Here is a 24,406-nt window from a genome sequence, read left to right as displayed (position 1 = left end):
TAATTAAACCAATTTCAACTTCTTTTTATACATTTTATAAATGCAATTACAATCCGTTTAATATCATTTAAGTTTAATTGACTTATAAAGCCAATTTGATTTAACTTAATTGAGCTTAACGTTTTTTTTTTCAATTTTTTTCAGTACATTAGTACATTTTCTGTCTGAAATGCTATTTGGCCTTTGCTCTGTGAATCCATTTGAACTGAAAAGTTGCTTCCACATACATTTGAGAAATATGATTTCAAAGGGAATTGTGACCGTATCAACAGCACTTCGGAGCACAGTGGTATCTGGGAACGAGGACCTATCTGCGTGTATTTGCCACATGGCTTCCCCAGACACGGTCTGTTGTCTGGGGTGAGATGACCAGACTGTGCTCATTTCTCCTGGCTGGCCTCAGCACAGTGACTGGTAGGTCAAGGGGTGGGACATTCTGCTTTTAACTGGTGATAGATGATGGCAAGGGTGAGGTCCCCAACACTCTGCAACTGAATGGTCCATTGCCAGCCATTGTTGGAGACAAACAACTAGATAATCTTCCAATCCCTCCCGATATCTGCAGTGATTTAGAGGTTCTCCAAATCACTGACCACTCAATCTCCTGTACATTTAAAATATTTGAATTATCCATACAAAAAAGAATTACACATGTTTGCGTTCTGAAAAAAAACCGCATGCCACTTTGTTGTGTTCTACTTGTTAATGAAAGCAAAAGGATTAAAGACATCACCGGGAATCATTATTTTGTTCGTGATCACACTGAAATATAATCCTCATTCTTGTTACCAAACCCCCGCCCCTCGCCACTAATATACTTTGCAGCTCAGGGCGATTCAAATGCTCTGGAACATGTGGCTCCATTAGAGGGATAAAAGGGAGGTTGATAAATTGTCCTTTTAGTCCCTTTCTTTGACTCCACAAATTTACATTATCTAACAGGGAACAAATGAAAAGGCCCTGATTAGTGTGGAATGAGTTGGAAGAGAAGCCATTCATCTTTGTTAGCATCCCTCTGTGTTCTTTTATGTTGTGTTTTTACAAGGATGGGAGCCAGTGTGTTTTTCCCATTCGACAGGGCAGCTCGCGGACTGACAGAGTGGTCATCGCCAAAACTCTCTGTGTCCCCCTTAAACAAGAGTTCAAGACTCTGAATGCTGGTGACTTCTGAATAACCTCCTGAGGTAGTGGGAGCTCACCCTTAAATGACCCCTCACTCTGAGGAGATCTTGGGGAGCATCAAGGGGTATTCAGACCCACTGTTAGCCTTGTGGGCAATGAGAGACTGGAATTCAGAGAATTTTTCCCCTCTCCAAAATTTCAAAGGCCATGGTCAGCAGATCTTTCAGTAAGTAGTCTGCGCAAAAATAATATTATTTGAATCACCTGTATATTATACTGGCAAACAAGAATTCTGGTCAAAACATATTAGTTTGGTGCTGATATGATAACATGCAAGCTGGTGCAATTATTGAACACATTGCATTTGATTGTTTCTTCGTTTATTATGTTTATTTATTATTTTAAAATAATACGATTTTTAGTGTTATCTCCTTTTAGTGGAGAACTCAATAATGAGTTGCTCACTGTTAGCTGAAAATAAAAAAGTCAATGAGAGATGATCATACATATTAACATGTTTTCATGTTTAGAATTCCATTCATACAAATACCCCAAAAATTGTTGTCTTTTGGATAAAAGGATAAATGGCGCGTTATTAGTTCTACCTAGTTAGCATTTTGGTTTACTAAGTTAAACAAATGAGCTTGAGATGGTTTAAATGTCGCAAAGAATTGCCGTTAATATTCAGTAAACAGTATGATGTGTACTTTTTCAGCTTCTGTAGGCTGTCATTAGGAGAGGTCTGGCCCTCGCCACCCCCTCGGTGGGGCCCCTCGTGTGGCAGCAGCGAATCCTCAGTCAGATCGCGGACAGCAACGGGGAGATGCTGCCGTCCAGCACGAAAGAACAAGAGACTTTACTGGAAAACTGGATAGTTTTTTCATTTTCGTCAAAACATGGATAATAACGACACGTATCTACATCTCAGTAAGTGTTTCGCGTTTTTTCTCTCTCTTTTTCACCGCGGGGCTGGGATCTTTCAACGCTTCTGTGTTTGACTGTCCCCCCATATTCTGCGTTATCTGAACTGCGAATTCTTTAGACGGACTTTGTACGGTATGGCCATAAATTGTACTTGCTTGAGTTATCGGATCGGTCGTGTCATGTCACGTGTATTGACTCAGAACCAGTGCCAATGTTAAAATCAGGTGATAAAGATTGTGTCTCTCAGTCAGGGTCAGGGGTTGGCACTTTAATTGCGGTTATGTAATTTATAGCTTTCCAGAGCGCCTCTTGTTAAACTGTTTGCTGTCGGGTTGTTATTAATGGGTCTCAGTTGGTATCTGGACAGCAGTATGTCCTGGGTTATTTATTTAGCAACACTTTTGACTTCGGGCAGTTCTTAGAGGGAAGGTGTGTGTGAGACAACCCAAGGATCAAGCAGTCACTCACACAACAGATCGGGCACTGAGATGTGAAATGTGCATTTTTTCTTTACACTCCTTATCATGAAGTGTGCATTTTTCATAAACTATAGTAAGTTACACATAACATAAACTTCTGCAGAATGCGTCGGGATACTTTGCACATCGACAATCTTGTATCTAAATATCATTAGTCTTTTATGAATTAACAGTTGTTTCACGTTGAATTGAAACGTTTGTACGACATGCTGTGATGAAATTAGGCTATAATTCATTTTTCCTGTTGTAAAGGCTTCACAGATTTGTGCAGCAGCAGTTGCGAAATATTTGCTGATAATTGTAGTGTTATGGGCTTGATAAGATAATGTCATGTATTTTTTCTTATTTTGTAACTCTGCTCTTATGCTTGGTAACAGTGCCGACATGAATAATTATAGGGATTTTATTATATAAAGCTTAAAATGATTGATCAATGAGATTTTATTAATGTGTTATGCCCCATGCATTTATCCGATTAAACATCACACGTCATCACGTTTTCAACGCCTCTGGTCTCTGGGGTGATGGTGTTTTTTTAATCATCTCACAGAAATAACTGACCGAAGGCTTATCACAACGTATAACATCATTTTTGCCTTCATTAACACCCACCCTGTTGGGTTAGATTTTCATCTAACGTGTTGTGGTTGTTAGTGGCAAACGGTTTACAATGTTGTTTTTAGGTTTTTCTCAAGTGCGCGCTTTAATGTCAGTCGCTACCTCGAGCACGTCATTCAATTAAGCGCGTCATTTCACAAGCACAGCATTCACACACGCATTAATTAAACGAGGTCATTCCTATAAAGTTTGCCTTTTTCATTGATTATGTGATTTTTTAACAAACTTGAATGATGTTAATATTATAAAGATGTGTTAAGTGTTAATAATGCCGTCCATTCAAGCTGAACCAATATGTTATGTTGGCATTTGGCTTGAGAAAGGTTTGACAGTGACGAGCATTTTCAAAGGTTTGAAACAACAATATGCTTAAAAAAGACAATTCGATACAATTATAACATGATCTTTAAAGACCATTTCATTCTGACAGTCAGCAAGCAACGTGATAAAAAGTTATAAAAAGACAAATCATTAGCTTCTTATTGAAGAGTTAACTTTTGAAAGTATGATTGATGGAGGGCTATTTATGGTTTATGGCAAAGATAGTGTTATATTACTTTAAGGAAGGGAGAAATGAGGGAAACATTCATTGCCTTGTAAACAAACAGTTGTCCGCATTGACAACATTAAAAACAATATAGAGGACAAGACTTAAATGATGAAAACAAAGGAAAAACGCCAACTAAATAAAGTAAATAAAAAGAGGGGGAAAAAACATTACAGTTTATTAGTTCATCATGTGTTCAGGAACTGGCAACCATTGCTAAGACATCTCACCTGTGTGTATGTTCTGGTGGGGACCTAAACCTGAATGAATATGGAGACTCGTGTCACCATGGGGACCAAAATTTAGGTCCCCATGGGCAAAAAAGCTTATAAATTGTACAGAACAATATTTTATTTGATCTAAAAATGCTAAAAAGTTTTCTATGATCTTTAGGTTTAGGGGTTGGGTTAGACTATAACGAGGTCATTTTTTTATTGAAAGTTACGGCTCTCTGTGAGGTATGATATTACGCTACGTAATCACATGTAAAAAGTTTTAAAAACACATGAAAGCAGATAGAAGAAAACTGTGAAGCGTCAGTATGGATGCTCTACTAAGGTCCTCATTTCCGTGTGAGCAGTCTTTCACGCATATGAAGTCCATACAGCTGTCAAGGTTGACAGAGGAGTTTTAATGCTGGTATGTAAGTGTCTTGACCACCTTTGAACCAAACTTCAAAGCTATTTGCAAGATGCTAGTTATGTCCTCTTTTATGAGGTGTTCCGCAGGTTGCGCAGACCGATCAGTGTATGACATCAAAGTGAGCCGAGCTCCATGTGTTTTCGAAATGCGATACTCTGATGTCAGACATTCGCCGATCATGCAGCATTTCAAGAAGTCAAACATTGCAATGCAGAGTATCTGTACTATGAACGTGCATTTTTTCAAGTTTAAATGAACGGGAGGCCTAATATAAACCTGTAAGTTGTTTATAAGTCATGGAAATAATAAATTATAGAGGCCCAGATGTATGCATTCTTTCGTTTGTTTTACTGTTTTTGCCTTTAAAATTGATCCCCACGGGTACCATAAATGAGACTGTGGACATGATCAAGTTATTAGTATTGAACTCATTTAAAGATGTTTTGGCTATTTTAAAAAAGTTCCCTGACCCCAGGGTTAGGGGAGAAAATATACAGTTTCTACAGTATAAAAATCATTACACCTATGAACTAACCCCATGGAGATAATAAACCAGACATGTGTGTGTGTTGAATTTTGTGATAGCTCTGTTCTAGACCTGCACAAAAACAAGTTGGGACACAGTGCATGATCCATTAGATAACATTCTGTCAGGGCCAAGGCTTGAATTTAGGTCTCCAATGTGAGAGACCACAGGGGAATGATGAACCCAGAAGAGAGATGCGCTCAAGACAACTTGGACGGAATAAAGTCTTAATAAAGTTAAGTTCCAATGACAAAATTAACCGTAAAACAAGTAATCCAAGCTGTATAGAAACAGGGTATCCAGAAGGTTTATCCAAAACGTTTTAACAGAAATAATCCAATCGGGATGTTCAAAAAAGGTATTGCAAAATTCCAACAAAAATAATCCCAAAAGCAAAAGGTTCGAAAGACACATCCCATAGACTTGCTACAAAATACATTAAAAAAACTAAACTAGAGACTGTCTCAAAAAGGTTGGCTACTGAACGCTAAACACCAACCACAGATTGGAGAACTAATGGCAATTTAAAGCCGCAATATGGAATATTTGGACCGCTAGATGGCACACTTTTGAAACATCAACAAAATGAGAAGCTAAATGACTTTTGGTAGGAGAGTGGAATTATGGGACATGTCGGTTTCACCATCCAGAGGCGTATGTGAGATCGCCTATCATGTTCACTTACGAGTTAATAATTAATTTTAGTTTATGTCATCGTAATGAATTAGCTTGCAAAAAAGTGGAACGTAATGCTACGTTAGCCAGCGACTGATATTGAATTTTTTTTCAATTGATTTGGTAGCGTAATGCTACACAGTTTTACCTGTTGAAAACAGTCAAACAGTTGTCATGAGTGTGTGCATCTGTGCATGAGTATTTCGTGTACAAAAAAATCTCTGTCTAACACATGTAAAGCGGAATCTCTGTAGAGTCAAAGTTGGTCGCGAAGCTCCATCCATTTAGAAAACGCCACGCCGATATTTTATTACTTTGTTTGTCCATGGTTTCTACAACCGGAAACTGGGGGTAGTGCGGAGCACAGGATATTAAGTCACTGAAATGCGACAAATACAAGGGAGACGAGGGACGGGCCATTATTTTAAATAGGAATTTCTCTGGATTTGCACATTCTTTTGAACATTTGAGATAATGTAATTATACAATTGCATGAAATATATCAAACTGTGCAAGTGATTTTTGGATATTTCATAAAAGAATTCTTCCATATTGTGGCTTTAAATAAACTGGGGATAAACGAGGCACATATGAAAGCAACAACACTAATGGTAAATAACAGGTGAAAAAAACGACATCTAGTGGCAAAAAACATGAAACAATTGTCCCGAATCCTGAAAAATTCAGTACAAAATGCCTGGCCATTAATGGTGACTGCCTTCAACACACACTGGGCTGTTATTCAGCTTGCTAATCTAATTGACATTTTTCTGCCCCAGTTATGACAGGCTCTCCCATGACCAGTTATAGAAAAAGCCATGTTCCAGATGGCTAAACCATAATGCTTTGAGCTGTTGGTTGTTTCACACCCCTTCTGAAAGGTCATTACTACAGAGCAATTCACATTAAAGGGAACCCAGAGTATAGAGATGTATATATATTATATTTTTCAAGCTGAATAACAAAAAACTCAAATTTGCCGTTTATTTACTCAAGCTCAGGCCATCCGAGATGTAGGTGACATTTATTCTTGAGTAGAACCATAAAGACGGTTCGCAATCTTCTTCTTGTAGTATTTGGTGGCGGATGGCTACCAGCGTCTGGTACATTTGCGCCACCTGCAGAAAGGGAGTGTTGAGGCTGTACAGTATGGCTAGTATTATTAAAAAAGACGTTCACATTTTTGAAAGTATCCAGCAAGTCACTTCATGCAACGTCAACATGACGCCAGAAGCCGCTTTTTGGAATTATGTGCTTTAGGAGCTGTTAGAACGGCGGACCCCATATACACACATTATATGAAGCAGAGGGGGCTGTGGATTTACCAAACAATCTTCTTTATGGTAAATGTCACCTACATCTTGGATGGCCTGAGGGTGAGTAAATAAAAGGCAAATTGGAGTTTTTGGCTGAACTATCCCATTATTCAGTTGTAATTGCCTTAAACTACTAGCATTTGTCGTTAGAAACACTTCAAATATTTTCAATTCTTAAAAGAAAACCTAAATATGATATTCATTTTAAAGGGGTGCTGCAACGATGTGTCATGCATTCTGACTTTTTTACAATGTTAAACGTGCTGTCTTCTCATACCTAAAGCGGGCGTAACACACAGGGTTTCTGTCAATCTCATATTTATCTAGACTACCTATAGAGTAGTATTGTATACTTCATATCTTCGAAGAGTATTTAGTTTGATCACATTCATAAAAGATAGATATTGCTTTACGATTGCTTCCGAAAACATACGGCGCCCCTGGGGGGGGAGGGGTAGGCTGAACAAAAGCATGTGCGCACCCATTGTCAACAAAACACAGACATCAGTTTCACTCACCGCATGTGGGTCATGTCCGTCATCTTTTAGTGCTGGGACGGCTCCATCAGTTTCAAACGATCTCCAAATTCAGCGTTATATCCACCATTTATATAACATTCATCACCCAAATGCAGTGAACAAACAAACACCTGAACTTCGCCAACGCATGCTCTCTCTCTTTCTCCTGCAGACAAGTGAAAATGACGTCTGCGCATGCTCTTTCTCCTGACTGCATTGAGCACAGAAATACTACAATATACGCCTAACTCGTTTTTGACAAGTTGAACATGTAAAGCATGAGAAGACGGCATGTTTACCATTGTAAAGAAGTCTGAATGCATGATACATCGTTGCAAGGCCGCTTTAACATGGTCAACTTGTCAAAAAACAAGTTTGGCGTATCACATAGTAATAAAAAACTTCGCCTTTAAGACGCTATATAAAGCCAATCAGGCATACATTCCCACTCGGACATTTAGAATTTAACCTTATTATCAGATTTTGGTCATGCATCAGTAAACCAGTTCTCCTGTGATCCATGGGATGATAATCTTTTTAATCTGAGTAGGTAATCACTCGTCCACACATCCCCCAGAGGGAATTCTTTCAGGACCACCACCCCCCCCCCCACAAAAACACACACACATACACACACTCAGACGCTTGAATAAGAGAACTGATACTTTAAGATATAATTCGTGTTATTTAACTGTAATTAACAAGGTGACGCTTGTCAGTATATTATATAATGAGCCATGGTGGTGCTAAAACAGAAAAGGTTGCTTACATTTTAAACAGTGGCAGCATTGAAGGCTGGGGTTTGTAAAAATAAAAGAATGACGCTCTGCATGATGTGTAATTCTTGAAAGTTTTACTGTGTGGTTTTGAAAAGGTTTTTCAAAGATAAGATAAGACGCATAGCCCTGAGGTCAGATTTTCTTTGAGGAACCATGTAAAGTAGATTCTGTTAATATAAAGATGAAATGAAAATTATAGATTTAATTTCTGAATTAATTTGTACAATTTTAGCAGTGTTTTCACCGCTATTTTAACTGTAAATTCATAGAGAGTACAGGCCTCACAGGCATGTTTGATATCAGGAGATCATGCTGTTCTTGCTGAGGAAAGCTATGACAGCTTTCAATTAAAGGAATATTTCACTACTGAATCAAAATTTCCCCATATTTACTCACCCTAAAGGCATCCTAAACAAATATGATTTTCTTCTGGAAGAAGAATTCATAAATTGTTATAATCCCAAGTATCATTTTACTACCAAGCGGTAGAATGGGAGTGGATGGTAGTTTACTTTTTGAAGGTCCAAAAAGTACAATCCATCAATCAAAGAACGGCTCGAAAAGGCTCTTTGGTCTTAACAAAGGTCTTCTGACGCGAATCAATGTGTTTTCTTTAAAAGAAATATCCACATTGACAGCGCTATTAACGTTTAGGATGCCTTGAGGGTGAATAAAACATTGGGAATTTAAGAATTTTGCCTGAAATATCACTTTAAGATAATCACTATGATCGAGCACTTGAAGAATAGGATCCTTTAGATGGATACAATTTTATGTTTCTAATATAGTCTGTTAATAGTTGACCTAAAGGGTAGTCTATATCTATGTAATGCTTTGAACATTTAAGAATGGCCGTGACTTGTATGAGTGTCACTTTTATGAGGTTTGCATGTGTCCGTATAGTCACAAATCCTATATTTAAGCTATGCAAATGTATCAAATGTAATGGAGTAGCTGTATTCTCCACTAGAAATCAAATGATGGCTCATCCATTTTTGATATTTGTTTACTAATCAAGTGATCACTTCTATTTTGGTATATGATTTTCATTTGTAAAAACAAATATCATGTTTTTATTTTGCAGTTGGGTTGTTTTGATTAAGTAATCAAGTAAGTAATAAACTAACACAATAAAAACAGGTTAGAAAACATGATTTTTGAAAAACAGAGTTATCTGTTTTTGCAAATAAACCCTTCGTATGTTAAATCATCCTTCTGTGCTTTATTGGGATACATGACTAAATTGGGATTGTTATTTATTAGCAGGGGTTTGTGTAGGGTGACCACCCGTCCCGCTAAGCGCTGTACAGCACAGAATTTTCACCCATTGTCCCGCACATCAAATATTGAGAAAATATCCTACATTTTCATCAGTCAGTTTTTAGTTGTCACATTAAAAAACACATTATTTAACCCGAAACGCACATGAGACGCTTCTTTGCGCCATTGTTTATTTAACTATTTAACAGAGCTGTGTCAAAACCAGCAACCGGGTGCACTCCAGTGTCCAATGAGCTCATACAAACGCATCTATTTTTTAACGCCTTTTACCCAAAGTATGAGAAGGCATTGATTTCAGTCATCAAGAGGCTGTGACGTCTGTCAGTAGATCAGGTGACGATCCTGGCATGTCGACTTGCCGAAGAAAAACTCACTAAAACATCGTAAACTGTGTGGCTTTGAAACTGTGTTTAGCCTATTGTCTGTGGTTAGCATATTAAAATAATAATATTTGCAAATCATTAAATGCATTATTCAACAATTACACATTTTAAAAGAGAATTATTTGTTTGTTCTTTATTCCTTTAGTTTTTCTCTTTTTGAGAAGTGTACAACATGATAACTTATAGCAATTTAAAGAAATAGGGAACCTTAAATTGAAATCGCATATTATGCTACTATGCCTTATTTATGTTGTAGTTGGAATGACTAAATAACAAATTTATAAGCTAAAATACATTTTCATTCCGTTATTATATCACAGTTTTGCGCTACCTTTCAATGTTGTCCCACGTAGCCCCACACAAACTGATTACCTTTCCCATATTAGGTTTGTTGGGTGGTCGTCACCCTAGGTTTGTGTGTGGACAGATAATCATACCACACCATCAACTCAATGAGTCAATGTTGCCATGTCAGACTGCTCTGGATGCTTAAACAAACACTATTCAAGAAAGTAAATGTAAACTAGTCTGTGAAATCCAGGCTAACCATTAATTTCATTATGAATTCAGTCGATGGCAAGGTCTTACTCAACCAATTTTAAACATTATTAAGATTTTCAGTAAATCACAAAATGTTTAAATTAGGGATTTACAGACTGGGTCACAAATGTGAAAATGCTTCAGGAAAGCATTATATTGTGTGTCTTTAGGTCTGTAAAGGATAATAATTGTTTAAGGCTGAATATACAGTCTAATAGCAAAAGTGACGCTCAGAACATTACAGTGGACTTTCGAAGAACCAGAACATGTGATTTTAGGGAGCTAGTCAGACCTTTCACTGTGAAAGGAAATCTGATCACTGTACGTTGTTCCAGAAAGTTAATAATTATGTTCAGGAACTGTGGCTGTGAACAAGAATACCCTGTCACTCCAAGGATGAATGTTCCTTTTGATCAGAATATGACATTTAGATGACATTAACGCCACAATAATCTCGCCAGGGCACGAAAACCACCCACCCGTGTGTGCGAGGTGCCGAGGATGGCTTTAACTTTGATCTCTCCAATTTATACAAAACATGCCACATGAGACGAGCAGAGCCATTTGAATGTAAGGACTTGGAGACATCACTACATAGACACCTTTGGAAATCGGCCACTCTATCATGTCTTTTAAAGGCACTGAAAGTGAGTGGAAACATGTTTTTGGCTGAATGACATGAATGATTGCATGTGGCAGGTTGTAATGAATGTGGGTCTATGTCCCCTTTTCATACTACCAGGTAGACTTTTACAGATGGGTTTGTTTTTGTATATTAATAAAACCTTCTAATTATATCCTGAAGCTTAAATACACCTAAGATTTGGTTGTCTTAACTGGTTTTGGGGCCAGATAAAGACAGTTTGGCATGGGAGACTAGAAAAGCGGAAGACCAGCTAAGATCAGTAAAGCAGCTAAGCTATGGTTTTGCTTATACAATCGATACAGTCTAATGATAGAAAATGAGTTGTAGTACTCACTGTTTAGTGTTTACACAATATTAGACACAAGTTGTACAGGCTATACATCTAGAATGCATGCCAAAAGAAGCTTGTGTTTAGTAGTGGTCAGAACAGGCAAAATATTTCCAAAGAGGATAAATCATGGGGGCTCTTTTAGCTGAAGCATGTTTGGTGTTTTAACAGCAACAATCTCCTGCAAAATATCAATAGTTAAAGAGACTTTCTTTCATTTGCAATACACAGAAGAATATATTTTGAAGAATTCTCCTACCTATTCACTTCTACTGCTTTGAACGCAAAACCAATGCAAGTTAATGGGGACCGCCGCTGTTCGGTTACCAACATTCCTCAAATATACAGGGTGTGCGCGGATCCTTAAAATGTCTTAAAAAGCCTTAAATTCCATAATGTCAAAATAAGGCCTTAATTAGCATTAAAATGTCTTAAATCCGCATTTCCAAGGTCTTAGAAATAAAATTCAATTAAACTCTCAGAAACCTGCAGATACCCAGAATATTCTTTTGTGTTCTGTGGATGAAAGAATGTCATTCAGGTTTGAAATGACGAGAGGGGGAATACATGATGACAGAATTTTCATTTTTGGGTGAACAATGCCTTTAAAGGCTAATGTCTAATACCTTATTAAAGGACCAATGTGTAATTTTTCTATAGGATCTATTGCCAGATATGCAATATAATATAATTATCTATGTCTTCAGAGGTGTATAAAGACCTTACAAAATGAAGCGCTATGTTTTTATTACCTCAGAATGAGTTATTTCTGGACACATACTAGGTCTGCACTATAATTTATTGCGATACCACCAAATGCTATTGAAATCAAACTGGCTGTGTCGATATTTCTTTAAATGCGTAGCTGGTCCGTGAAGCCCGGCTCTGGGATCAGAAGAAAATGCTGCTCGATCTTAAAGCAGTGGGAGTTTGAGTCGCTTATAATGTGTATTTGAAAAGCAACACCCGTCAAACATGATCATTATAAATATAATTTATTATCATAAAAATACCTGATGAGGCTTGAGTAACAGTTATAAAAGATGTCCATAGGCATTTCCTAGAATCTAGAACATGTTATGGACTTCTTCTGCAGTGCGTATTTGGAGTTTACGCACGAGAGCGCCCTCTGGCTTTCGGATACAGCAGCATTTTCCCGTACTTCACTCAAAAGCTGTGCAGAAAGCACTTGACATTTATTGTCAGTTTATCGTGACAGACCTACTACATACACCGACATGGAATCCTGTTTCTAAAGTAGCCCCTAAACAGACAAACTGCTCACACATTCATAAATACATTATCTCCTTCGAGAAAAGAAGCGAAAACGTGACGACATCTTAGTGCTGTGTCAGCTGCTGTAGTGCTTCGAAATGGAAGGGTGGAGTTAGCCGTTGCTTGCCATTCGAAACCTCACCGCTAGATGTCGCTAAATGTCATACATTGGACCTATACTTAATCGATATCACCTATTTCCCCAAGTGTTCACAGAATGTGGTCCAACACCTGTATGTGTATATTATACAGTTTCTACGCAGAAACGCATGAATATAATGCACAACATAATTAACATTCTGCACATCTTGCACTCTGATATGTTAAGCTTATCTTAAATGTGATGTGCCCGGAGTGGTGTAGTCAGTCACACCTTTGACCTCAACTACTGTGAAAATGCCACCCACAATTACCCTCATTGAGATGACTCACGACGTTTCTGCCATAAAAATGTCAAACTGTCATTTTGGTTTTTCTATATTTCTATAGTAGGTAGTGATGCGCGGATTTCAGTTTTATCTGCGGGCACTGCGGATAATCCGCGGCTCGGGCGAGTAAGGAAATAAAAAAGTACATTTTGATTGATTGCCGGTGGGTAGCAGGTCTCTTAAGAAGATCAGTTATTAATTATCCAAATATTAACTACATTCTCTAAAATATGAACGTGTTTTAAATGCACTTTCATCACGCAGACAGGCACTAATTTGCAGACTCCCTGTTAAAAAAAAACGTGCGGCGCGAGGATGGGATGGCCGGGGGTCCATTCTTAAAGAAACAGAGGCGAAACAGATCCGAAAGAAGATTTAAAAAGGAGAATTAAATTAAATCAGTGTCAACTGCACTGTACTTGGCTCCGATGTTTATCCAGTCATTGCATGGGCTGAACATTATGGTTTGTGTGTCTGTGTTGCAAAGACTTTTTATTAAAATTTTATAAAAAATGGGCAAAGCCAAACTTTTGTTTAATAAATAAAAGCGTCCTATCAGCGTATTATTTATTAGATATGCGCAAATTAGCTCTAATGTCAGGGAAGCTGCTATTAAAAACGAATTATCCACCGACATCATGCTTAAAAATTGGAATGATTAATGTCATGATCGGGTGCGGGTCGGCTACGGATATCTAGATCAGAAAAAATTAAAGTTGCGGGTGGGTGGCGGGTGGATGATTTGTTTGAAAGAGCGGATTCGGGTGACATTTGAGCTGCCATCCCCGAATCTCTAATAGTAGGTCAGTGTAGAAACATTGTGTAACAGCATGACCAGGTCAAAATTGTGCATGACAGTGTGATGTAATCTTACAAACAGTATTTTCTCCCTCTGTTTTCAGGTTCTTCTTTGCAGGTAACCCACGGCCACCTGAGCTCTCCTCCGTCCCACCCTCCTCTCAGCTCGATGGTGACCCACCACCACCCGTCCATCATCAATGGCATAGGATCACCCTACTCAGTCATCACCTCTGCATCGCTGGGCTCGCCGGCCTCCATGCCCACCACCTCAGGCATGGGCTATGGAGCACTCCACAGTCCACAGGTACACTACAAGAGAAAGATCAGATGAAAAGGATTAAAGGGACAGTTCACCCCAAAATAAAAATTCTGTTATTATTTACTCACACTCGAGTTGTTCCAAATTTGTATACATTTCTATGTTCTGATGAACACGAAGAAAGATATTTGGAAGAATCAAACAATTCTTTGCCACCATTGACTAACACAGTAGAAAAAAACAAAGGTAGTTAAAAGTGTCCCAGAACTGTTTGCATTCCTACATTCTTCCAAATATCTTCTTTTGTGTTCAACAGAACAAATACATTTATAAAGTAAAGTTTCCTACTATGGTTGTCAATGGTGGCCAAGAACTGTTTGGTTACAAGCATTCTTCCAAATATCTTTCTCTGTGTTCAGCATAGAAAAATTACCTGATTACAGATTTGATGTTCGGGTGACTATCCCTTTAACATCCATGGTTTCTGAGGACAAACCGCGACTTCAGCCAATGAGGGAAATGCAGAATGCTCTTTTAATGCATCTCTTCTTTCCTCTGTAGGGCCTCCCTTCAGCCTGAGGGAGAGCAGCACATTCAGTTTAGTCTAGCCTAAAAAGAGCTAATGTAGCGTGACGGACAGCCCTAGTATAACCTTGGCTCACATGGAGAGAGATATCATTGCGTTGAGGCAGGCGCAATATGCAGCGCTTCGAGATAGCTAAGGAAACCTACCATAAAATTAGCCATAAATAGTGTCATATGCGAATGTTCTGCCTGAGTGGAGAGACATCCTCTATATGGGGAACGATTCTTGTGAGCGAGGGGTAAAAGCTTTAAGTAATATACTGTATGGACTATAGGCGGCAAGTGAATGGAAGTGAATGTGATAGTGACTAGAAATGAATGTTTGGTGTTGATCACCTTCACGGCGTCTTTCTGCCTCACCGCTCGAACAAGCTTAATGTTGTAGGATAAATGTGCTCGTCCATGTTTGTGTGCGTGAGTGTGAAGGTGTGTGAGGCCATTTAAGGTTTAGGGTTTAAAAGTGTCAGAATGAATACTTCACGCTGGTAACATGAGTGGTTGTGTTGTGTTGTCTTCAATATCAGAATGGAAGATGTTTTAGTGAGCTGCTCACTTTCTTGCAGTTTGAGGGGAGGATTGTATGAAATATGCATCGAATTTGTTTCATGAAAAATGCAGATTGTGATGAAGGATAAACGCTGTCATGTTCAGTGTGCAGACCACCTAAGAATCAAAGGTTTTGTGGGTTTGTTATCTTTTTTAACTCTTTGACCTCTCTCTCTCTTTCTCTCTCCCTTTCTCCCAGCATGTCTGTCTAATTATATAACATTTGTCTGTCGTGTCTCCTTGACTATGATCTTGTTTCACTCATTAAAGGGTAATTCTCAAAAAACAGTGACTTTCACTCAAAGGTCAAAAATGTAAATAAAATAAAATGTAATAAAATAATTCACCGGCATGATTACATTGGTTCCAATAATAATGGGCATCTTAAACTTAAATTATTTTATTTTACTAATTTTTTTCTGTAATATTACTGTAACACCAGTGACAAATTCCCATGAAACGCTGATTTTCCAAAATGATTTCTAAGTCACCTTAACACTAGCATGATGAGGCCCACTAAAATCTGTACATCGTTTTTTTATCAATAAGAATCCTTCACAATGATACAAACCAAAGCAACACCAATGACGCTTTTAAAGAACATTTTTAAAAGAAGGGACACTCACCATGTGTGTGCTTGAACAGAGCATCTTCTTTGTTGACCTTTGACCTTGCAAGTATGTACTTGCATATTTGTATTCTTTCAAAATAATAGTTTGTGTCACCAATAACACTAAATTCATAAAATCAAAGGACAGATTTTTTTATTTGTATTAATTAATAATTATTTTGGTTTACATGTTTATGCATTTATTAGGCCCTTTACTTGTGTTTAATTGGTTAACTTAATTAAAAATAAATTACAAGGAAATGTTTATACAACATACAAAAGAGTTACACATAGGGAGGGGGACATGTATTTTTTTCCAGTACAAATGAAATTCAAAGTAATTTAAAACAAATGTACAAAACTATAAAGGCCTAAATAACAATCATCATTATGAAAAGGGTCTGAGTTGTGTATCAATGGCTAAATCGGTTGGGGATTTTTCATTTGGAAGCTTTTTACAGGCGTGTAAAGTGTAGGGACAGGTTTGTGACCATATTTTGATATTGACCCAAAACTTGCCCTTTTTTATATGGCTATCTGCTGCCCTCTACTGGTGAAGGGCAAAGTTATTTTAGAAAAATGAAATTCAAAGTCATTAAAGGCCATGTGTCCAATGTCTCATAGCCTGTTGATGTTCAAATCACCAAAAAAGACACCCCCCTACCCCCATCTGTGCACTGTGTACCTTACTGCTAATTGGCTGCAAGGTTGTTTTGGTACTCGGCCTGACTTTGTCTAAACAATCGTAATTCGGAAATCGGATTCAATTTAATTCCTGTAGTAACTATAGTTGCAAAATATATATTTATTTTTGTAATGTCTCCTTTTCTTTTGTCAGCCCATCAGATGCTCTTGCACAGGTTCAAAGCTGCTATGCCATCTAGTCAGGATGTTTAAACAAGCAAAGTGATGTTATGATAATGTTACAGTATTTATGACTATCATCCAAACGTCTCACAGTGTATTTGAACATTAAACGCGGATGGGGGAAAAATATTCAATCCCTTCTTCTCTAATGACATAGACTGTTTCATCTGTGTTTCATTTATATTCATATTTTATTGTGTACTATTAATTTAAATAAATTGAATTAAAACTACTCAACGGTTATAGATTCTTTACTTGGTTCTACCGGAGGTTTGGGCCAAATAAAGTGTGTTTATGTTGTTGCTCCTGAAACCGTCTGTATACACACCAAAGTTAAATTCCATTGTTGCAATATAGACAACAAAACTTATGGGTCTTATGGGTAAATATTTTAAAACTGAATGTTGAATAAATAAGATTTCTATTTATATATGAGTTGTTAGAATAGGACAATATCTGGCTGAGATAGAACCGTTTAAAACTCAGGAATCTGAGAGTGCAAAAAAAATCTTAATATTGAGAAAATGGCCATTGAAGTTGTTAATCAGAGGCACTGTGGCAGGCCATCAACTCACAAAAATAAGTTTTTATATATTTAAGGTAGGAAGTTTACTAAATATCTTCATGGAACATGATCTTTACTTAATATCCTCATGATTTTTGACATGAAAGAAAAAGCGATAATTTTGACCCATACAATGTATTTTTGTCTTTTACGTGCTACTTAAGACTGGTTTTGTATTTTCTCATCACTGCGACGTTAACTGTTTTCTGTTCGTGTCTGTCGAAGCCAAAATGATAGAACGGAAGCGAGAAAACATTCTCAGGTCACGTGACCCAAATGGGAAGTGCTCAGGTAGCAAATTCGCTTGTTTCGATGGCAGGAATATCCCCAGCCCACACACACACCTGCTGTCACACGCCGACTTTCTCAACAGTTTATTTTTCCTCTGTTACAGATGAACTCTCTAAACAGTGTTAGCAGCTCAGAAGATATTAAACCTCCTCCAGGATTGGCCGGACTGGGGAGTTACTCATGCGGCAGTCCAGGGTCTCTCTCTAAACACATCTGTGCTATCTGTGGAGACCGTTCCTCAGGTAAGTGCCCCGGAAGTGCACCAGCACACGCGCGCGTTTCATCATGCCGATACTCTTAGCTACCTGTCAAAAAAATGAGAATTCTGTCATCGTTGGCTAACTCTTAATGGCATTCCAACCCACATAACTTTCATTCATACATGAAACACAAACAGTGATGTTAGAAGGAATGTTAGGAGCGGACGGCTTCAGTCACCATTCACATCCAGCTTTAAGGAGTCAGTATTGTTTTTTCTCTGAACCGTGGAAGACGCAAAGTCACCTGGGTTTGGAAGAACATGAAAGTCATGTAAAGTAAAAAGGGGTATTTTCCGGGACAGGGATTACCTTAAACCATGACTATCCTTGGTTAAATAGGCATATTTAAGCCATTTTTAAAAACATACTTTCCAACAAAAAAACTTTGCTGTGTGCATGTTCAGACAAAACAATCAGACTGATATATTTTAAGATATGTCAGTTTAAGTTGTTTTCAATCAAAACCCCTCTATCATTTAAGTAAGTCTGGGACTAGGTTTAAACCCAGGAAAACCGCCCAAAGGGTTTCTCTTATGACTGACCTCAACCTATGTGACTTTAACTAAACTATGTCATAACCTCAAAATCGTTCTTTTTCTGCCAATAGGGAAACATTATGGTGTTTACAGCTGTGAGGGCTGCAAGGGGTTTTTCAAGAGAACCATCCGGAAAGACCTCACGTACACGTGTCGAGAGAATAAAGATTGTCAGATTGACAAGCGCCAGCGTAACCGTTGCCAGTATTGCCGCTATCAGAAATGTCTAGCCATGGGTATGAAGAGAGAAGGTCAGTACACATCTATGAAACACTGTATTGTTGCATCGGTCGTAATTTGGATCAACTTGGGTAGTGTTAGTTTGCTAGCGTGTGTTTGACAACTAGCCTGTTCTTTCTAATGAAACTCTTTGACAATGAATGCATCATTTGTTTCATTGAGTTGTTTCTGACCAAAGTGGTGCTGTGTGTGTGCAGCGGTGCAGGAGGAGAGGCAGCGCGGTCGAGAAAAGAGTGACAATGAGGTGGAGTCCAGCAGCAGCTTTAATGAAGAGATGCCAGTGGAGAAGATCCTGGACGCTGAGCTCGCTGTAGAACCCAAGACTGAAGCTTACCTGACTGAAGCCAGCACTGACAACACGGTAAAAAACTTCCTGTATTTTACTCTGATCATGTTTATAGATATATATATGTGTATACATTTTTGTAATCTTATTCAGGCAGTTTAATAAATGTCTTACAAAGCAGTTGAAAATGTACTAAATCTACAGCCGTGGAAAAAATTAAGAGATCATTTCAGATTTTCATTTAAACATAATTTCTAGATGAACTGTGGCCCTTTCGGTCCAGTGTCTGTTGAATTTCAACAAAATCAAACCTCAGGAGTGGCATAAGGTCCTCTAACATGACAAGACACAATAAACTGTGATAAAATTTGAGGTTATCACATACAAATCTTTATTGGACTATTCCTATATAATACATGTACAAATATTACTGTTGAATTACTTAAAAGTGAAAATTAACTTGTTTCCATTGCAGTATTAGAGGTCAAAAAAACACAGAGCATATTTTCTTTTATTTTGACCTGTTTCTCCAGTTTTCATTTTCTGCAAATAAATGCAAAAAAAATATATATATATTGTAAGTAAGTCCCAGAATGACCTATGTCATTAAGTCAATTTTTGACCTATGCATAGTACATTTTACCTGTAAAATAATTTAAATTTTTTCGTGGCTGTTTATTAATATAACACTTTTCCTGCAAGTGCTACTGTGTTATATACATAACATGAACATATTTCTGTCTCTGCCTTCCAGACAAATGACCCGGTGACCAACATCTGCCAGGCCGCTGACAAGCAGCTCTTTACTCTTGTTGAATGGGCTAAGAGAATCCCACATTTCTCTGAACTACCTCTGGATGATCAGGTTATTCTGCTGCGGGCAGGTTAGTGCCACTTTATGTGTGTGAAATTGAGTATAGATAGCCTTGATTTTAGCCTTTCTCACTGTGTGTGTGTGTGTGTGTGCACACGCCTTTGTGTGTTTAGGTTGGAATGAGCTGCTTATAGCTTCGTTCTCACACCGATCTGTAACCGTTAAAGATGGAATCCTGTTGGCCACTGGCCTGCATGTCCATCGCAGCAGTGCTCACAGCGCAGGAGTGGGCTCCATATTTGACAGGTCAGATAAAGACATTTCATTTGGATATATCAAGTCATTTGCATGTACAATACAGTTCACTTAAAGCTGCAATCTGTAACTTTGTTATAATAAAATCACTGTTTACATTTGCAATAGAAAGCTTAATAGTATTGTATAGGTTGAGCTTAAATATCATTTTAACATAATTTGACTGGACCCACATACGTAATTTGTAATTTTATGTGTTAAACACAGATGCTGTTAGTAAGGCAAAAGTTAGAGATGGCAGCTTTAAAGATTTATTTAGTTTTTAACATCCACGCTGATCTGAATATTAGCTTCCTTATAGTGTTTTTGAAATAAAAGTTGATAAAATAAAAAGTTGAAATAAAAGTTAGCACTGTGCCTTTGCTCGTGGTCTGATGTGACTGTCCGGTTACTGTGTGCAGGGTATTAACAGAGCTTGTGTCTAAGATGAAGGACATGCAGATGGATAAAACAGAGTTGGGCTGTCTCAGGGCTATTGTCCTCTTCAACCCAGGTGACAGCATGTCCTGATCCTTCAACACATTCAACTACACAAGATCACTTTTCAATACTCTTCCATACACACAATCAGACTAAAACATCTGTCAAGATCTATATTTACAAAATACATATGCATTTATATAAACATGGTAAGGTAACACTTAACAATAATGTGCTATTTGTTTATTAATAATTGCATTAGCTAACAATGAACAATTTAGTTTTTCAGCATTTACTAATCTCTGTTAATGTAAATTTATATTAATACAGTTATTCATGTAAATTCGTTGTGCATAATGTTAACAGTGACAACATTTGATTTGTATAGTTATTGCTGAAATTAACATGAGCTAACATTAATAAATTAATTAATAAATGCTGTATTAGTTCATTGTTAGTTCCTGTCAGCGAATGCATTATCTAATTGTTAACAAATAGCACCATATTGTAAAGTGTCACCTGGTAACACTATAATACATTTGTATTTGTGAACATTTGTTAATGCATTATCACAACATGAACTATCTAGACTCTAGAGCAATATAATTTTTTCATATATTTACTAATTGTTACCAAAAACAACCTTATTGTAAAGTATTACCATAAACATTTAAATAACATAATAATGAACATAAACATGCCATATGAAACTTTATCCTTCAGTCAATGCTAAAATTCAGATGCTAATGTTCAGACAATGTTTCTGTGCCTTTTTATTTATAAATAGGTCTTTGACTTAAAAAATCTCAATTAAATAAAGTTACTAAATTCAAGATCCATGACAGGATGATGAAATAAATGTGTTCTTATGTTCACTAGATGCGAAAGGATTGTCAAACCCATCAGAGGTGGAGGGATTAAGGGAAAAGGTGTACGCCTCGCTGGAGGCCTACACCAAACACAAATACACCGAACAGCCGGGCAGGTACTTTCCCCAGTGGCACCTTGATATTTTATTTATATCAAAACACTTCTGTTTCTCTTTACTTTATGTAATACTTTTACTTGTTAATTTGCATGAACACATACAGTGAGGGAAATAAGTATTTGATCCCCTGCTGATTTTGTAAGTTTGCATGCTTACAAAGAAATGAAGGGTCTATCATTTTTATGGTAGGTTTATTCTAACTGATAGAGACAGAAAATTTAAAAATCGGTGGAAAAAATGTTATATGAAGGTTAAAAAATGATGCATTTAAGTATTTGATCCCCTGCCAACTAGCAAGAATTCTGGCTCCACAGATTGGTTATGTGCCTATATGGACCACAGATTAGTCGTGTCACTTTAAGACAACACTCCTAAATCAGCTTGTTAAGTGTATAAAAGATGCCCGCCAACAGAATCTGTATGTTCCATTCAACCTCTGCACCACCATGGTCCAGACCAAACAGGTTTTAAAGGATGTCTGCGACAAGATTGAAGACATTGCACAAACCTTAATTGGTCTACAGTCAGAAGCTTTGTGAAATAGAAGAAATACAAAATAACTATCAAATGCCCTTGTTCTGGAGCTCCCTGCAAGATTTCCCCAATGGAGTAAAGATGATCATGAGAAAGGTTAAAGATCAGCCCAGAACTACACGGTAGAAGCCTGTTAATGATTTCAAGACAGTTGGGACCACAGTTAGCAAGCAAACCATATCAAAACCATGTCCTCCTGCCCAAGAAGACCCGTCTGGCTCGTATGAAGTTTGACAATGAACATCAAATGATTCAGAAAAGTGCTGGCACTGCTGTGCGACCAAAATTGACTGTGTTTGTAGGGAGAGAAATGTTGACCATGACCCCAAGAACACCATCCCTACAGAGAAGCACAGTGTTGGAAACATTATGCTTTAGGGCTTTTTATCTCTGCTACGGGTAAAGGAAGACTTCACCGCATTGAGGGGCTGAGGCTAGTGTACCGTAAAATCTTGGAAGAGAACCTCCTCCCCTTTACTAGATCACTGAAGATGGGTCGTGGATGTGTGCCAAGACAACCAAAGAGTGGCTTTAGGAGAAGCATATTAAATGTCCTAGCCAGTCTCTAGACCCTAGTTATATAGAAATTTGTGAAGAGGATGATAAGTTTTGCTTGGGATCAAATACTTATTTCACTGACTGAAATGCAAATCACTGACCTTTATATAACATTTTTTCCCCTGATTTTTTTGATATTCCGTCTCTATCAGTTACAATAAACCCACCATGAAACTATAGACCCCTCATTTCTTTGTAAGCAGGCAAACTTCGAAATCAGCAGGGGATCAAATACTTATTTCCCTCACTGTAGGTCACATATAGTAATGGTGGAGTATCAGCAGTTTTATGTGTATTTTTTAAGGTTTGCCAAGCTGCTCCTGCGTCTGCCTGCTCTGCGTTCCATAGGGCTGAAGTGCCTGGAGCACCTGTTCTTCTTCAAGCTCATCGGAGACACGCCCATAGACACTTTCCTAATGGAGATGCTGGAAGCGCCGCACCAGATCACATGACACGAGACCCTTTTCTTATGTAAATATCCCCCAGTGCACACTTACCCCGAGACAATAAAACAAAAAGTTCTTATTTTTTACCAAGCACAATGTGAAAAAAGATTTGTATTGGTATTTTCAAAGAAAGAGACACTGTTAACGTTAAATGTATGAATGATGTAAACATTTATTTTGTACATAGATTTTACCCACTGTTATAGCAACAGCGACTAAATGTGAATTTATTTAATTGAAAGGAGAATTGTATAAACAGTCACCAGCAATGAGTTTGAGAATCCTGTGAAAATAAAAGTCATTTTAAAAAATCTTGTTGATGACAGCATTATTAGCAAAGTTGTTTTAACATTGTGAAAAGTGTACGACTTCCTATTTAATACTTTTGCTGGTTCAGACTATATCTGTTCAGATCTTCAACTGGTTATTGTGATTTTAAGTGAAATAACACAACAAACCACAAAACAGAACAGTGATGGGAAATATTGACAGTGTGGGAGTTTGTGGTGACATAAGAACAGATTTAGCCTTTATTATATTTACGGGTGTTTGATAGTCAATTTATAAAGTAATAAAGTAACTGTGGGACTGATTTTGATCAGCGGGATCTGGGCATCTTGTTAAACAAAAGAAAGCATGCAAAGGAAATAGTGTTAGAGAACCGATTTCAGGCTCAATGCAAAGCTTAGTAGGGATCCCAAACACAAAGCCAAATTAACATTGATGTTCCCTTTAAAACTAAAAAACAACTGAATACTAAAAGAAATTGAGAATTAGGCTCTAAGCTTAAACTGAAAGTTATATTATTTAGTAGGAATGTTTCTCAATAATTTACAGTATACCACCCCATTTTCACAAACATATATAATGTTTAATTATATTATCAGCCCCGCTGCTCCAACTTTACATAACTAAGTGTGAAGTATAAAGGCCATCATTCAGGTCTGTCTGATGCTTCTAAATCAATTTGTGACTCACCGGTTGGGAAGCTTTTCTTTCTTTCCTTAAATTAATCAACACTTGTAAAGTGTCTGGACTGGCAGGAAAGAAAGGGAAATAATGTATTTTTCAGAAGACATGAATGAAATGTGCTGCTTTCATTTGCCTGTGTTGTGTGTCTAGACTGAAGGGATTTATATAGCTACAAATGTAATTTATTGGTTTTTACATCATAGGCAATGACAAGTCAAATATCGTTATTTTTGCCAAAATCTCAGCAGCAATGTGGCACACAATTGTTGATTCAGTTAATGTGTTTAAATGATATTTTTTAATATTGAAGTTGTATTTGTTGACCAAAAATGAATGCATCAGCTAGCATTCACTATGAACACAACATTTTGTAATCTCTTTTAATGTTAATTACAAATACAGTTGTTCATCGTTCGTTTATGTAAGTGTAGTGTACATTAACTATTGTTGCGAATAATGTAGTAGAATTATTACTGTACATTTTAC

At 37.4% G+C, this 24,406-nt stretch overlaps 1 protein-coding gene across 1 annotated transcript; it reads left to right on the top strand.

The window, feature by feature from the left end:
- Nucleotides 1-1,875: 1,875 nt before the first annotated feature.
- rxrga (retinoid x receptor, gamma a) lies at nucleotides 1,876-23,251 on the top strand. Its single transcript, XM_056744182.1, has 10 exons — nucleotides 1,876-2,049; nucleotides 13,930-14,132; nucleotides 17,655-17,793; nucleotides 18,419-18,598; nucleotides 18,785-18,948; nucleotides 19,628-19,757; nucleotides 19,861-19,993; nucleotides 20,404-20,495; nucleotides 21,302-21,407; nucleotides 22,807-23,251. Exons 1-10 carry the CDS (start codon nucleotides 2,019-2,021, stop codon nucleotides 22,952-22,954), a joined length of 1,326 nt encoding a protein of 441 aa, XP_056600160.1. The 5' UTR covers nucleotides 1,876-2,018; the 3' UTR covers nucleotides 22,955-23,251.
- The last annotated feature ends 1,155 nt before the right edge of the window (nucleotides 23,252-24,406 follow it).

This window comes from Triplophysa dalaica, chromosome 3 (assembly GCF_015846415.1).
Source record: "Triplophysa dalaica isolate WHDGS20190420 chromosome 3, ASM1584641v1, whole genome shotgun sequence".
Taxonomy (NCBI): domain Eukaryota; kingdom Metazoa; phylum Chordata; class Actinopteri; order Cypriniformes; family Nemacheilidae; genus Triplophysa; species Triplophysa dalaica.
The sequence above is the reverse complement of the archived record's forward strand: the minus strand, read 5'-3'. Positions and strand labels throughout refer to the sequence as shown.

Coding starts and splice junctions, on each gene's coding strand:
- rxrga (XM_056744182.1), top strand. CDS start 2,019: ATGGATAATAACGACACGTATCTACATCTCA. Junction 18,949..19,627: donor AAGCCAGCACTGACAACACG/GTAAAAAACTTC, acceptor TCTGCCTTCCAG/ACAAATGACCCGGTGACCAA. Junction 20,496..21,301: donor TATTGTCCTCTTCAACCCAG/GTGACAGCATGT, acceptor TATGTTCACTAG/ATGCGAAAGGATTGTCAAAC.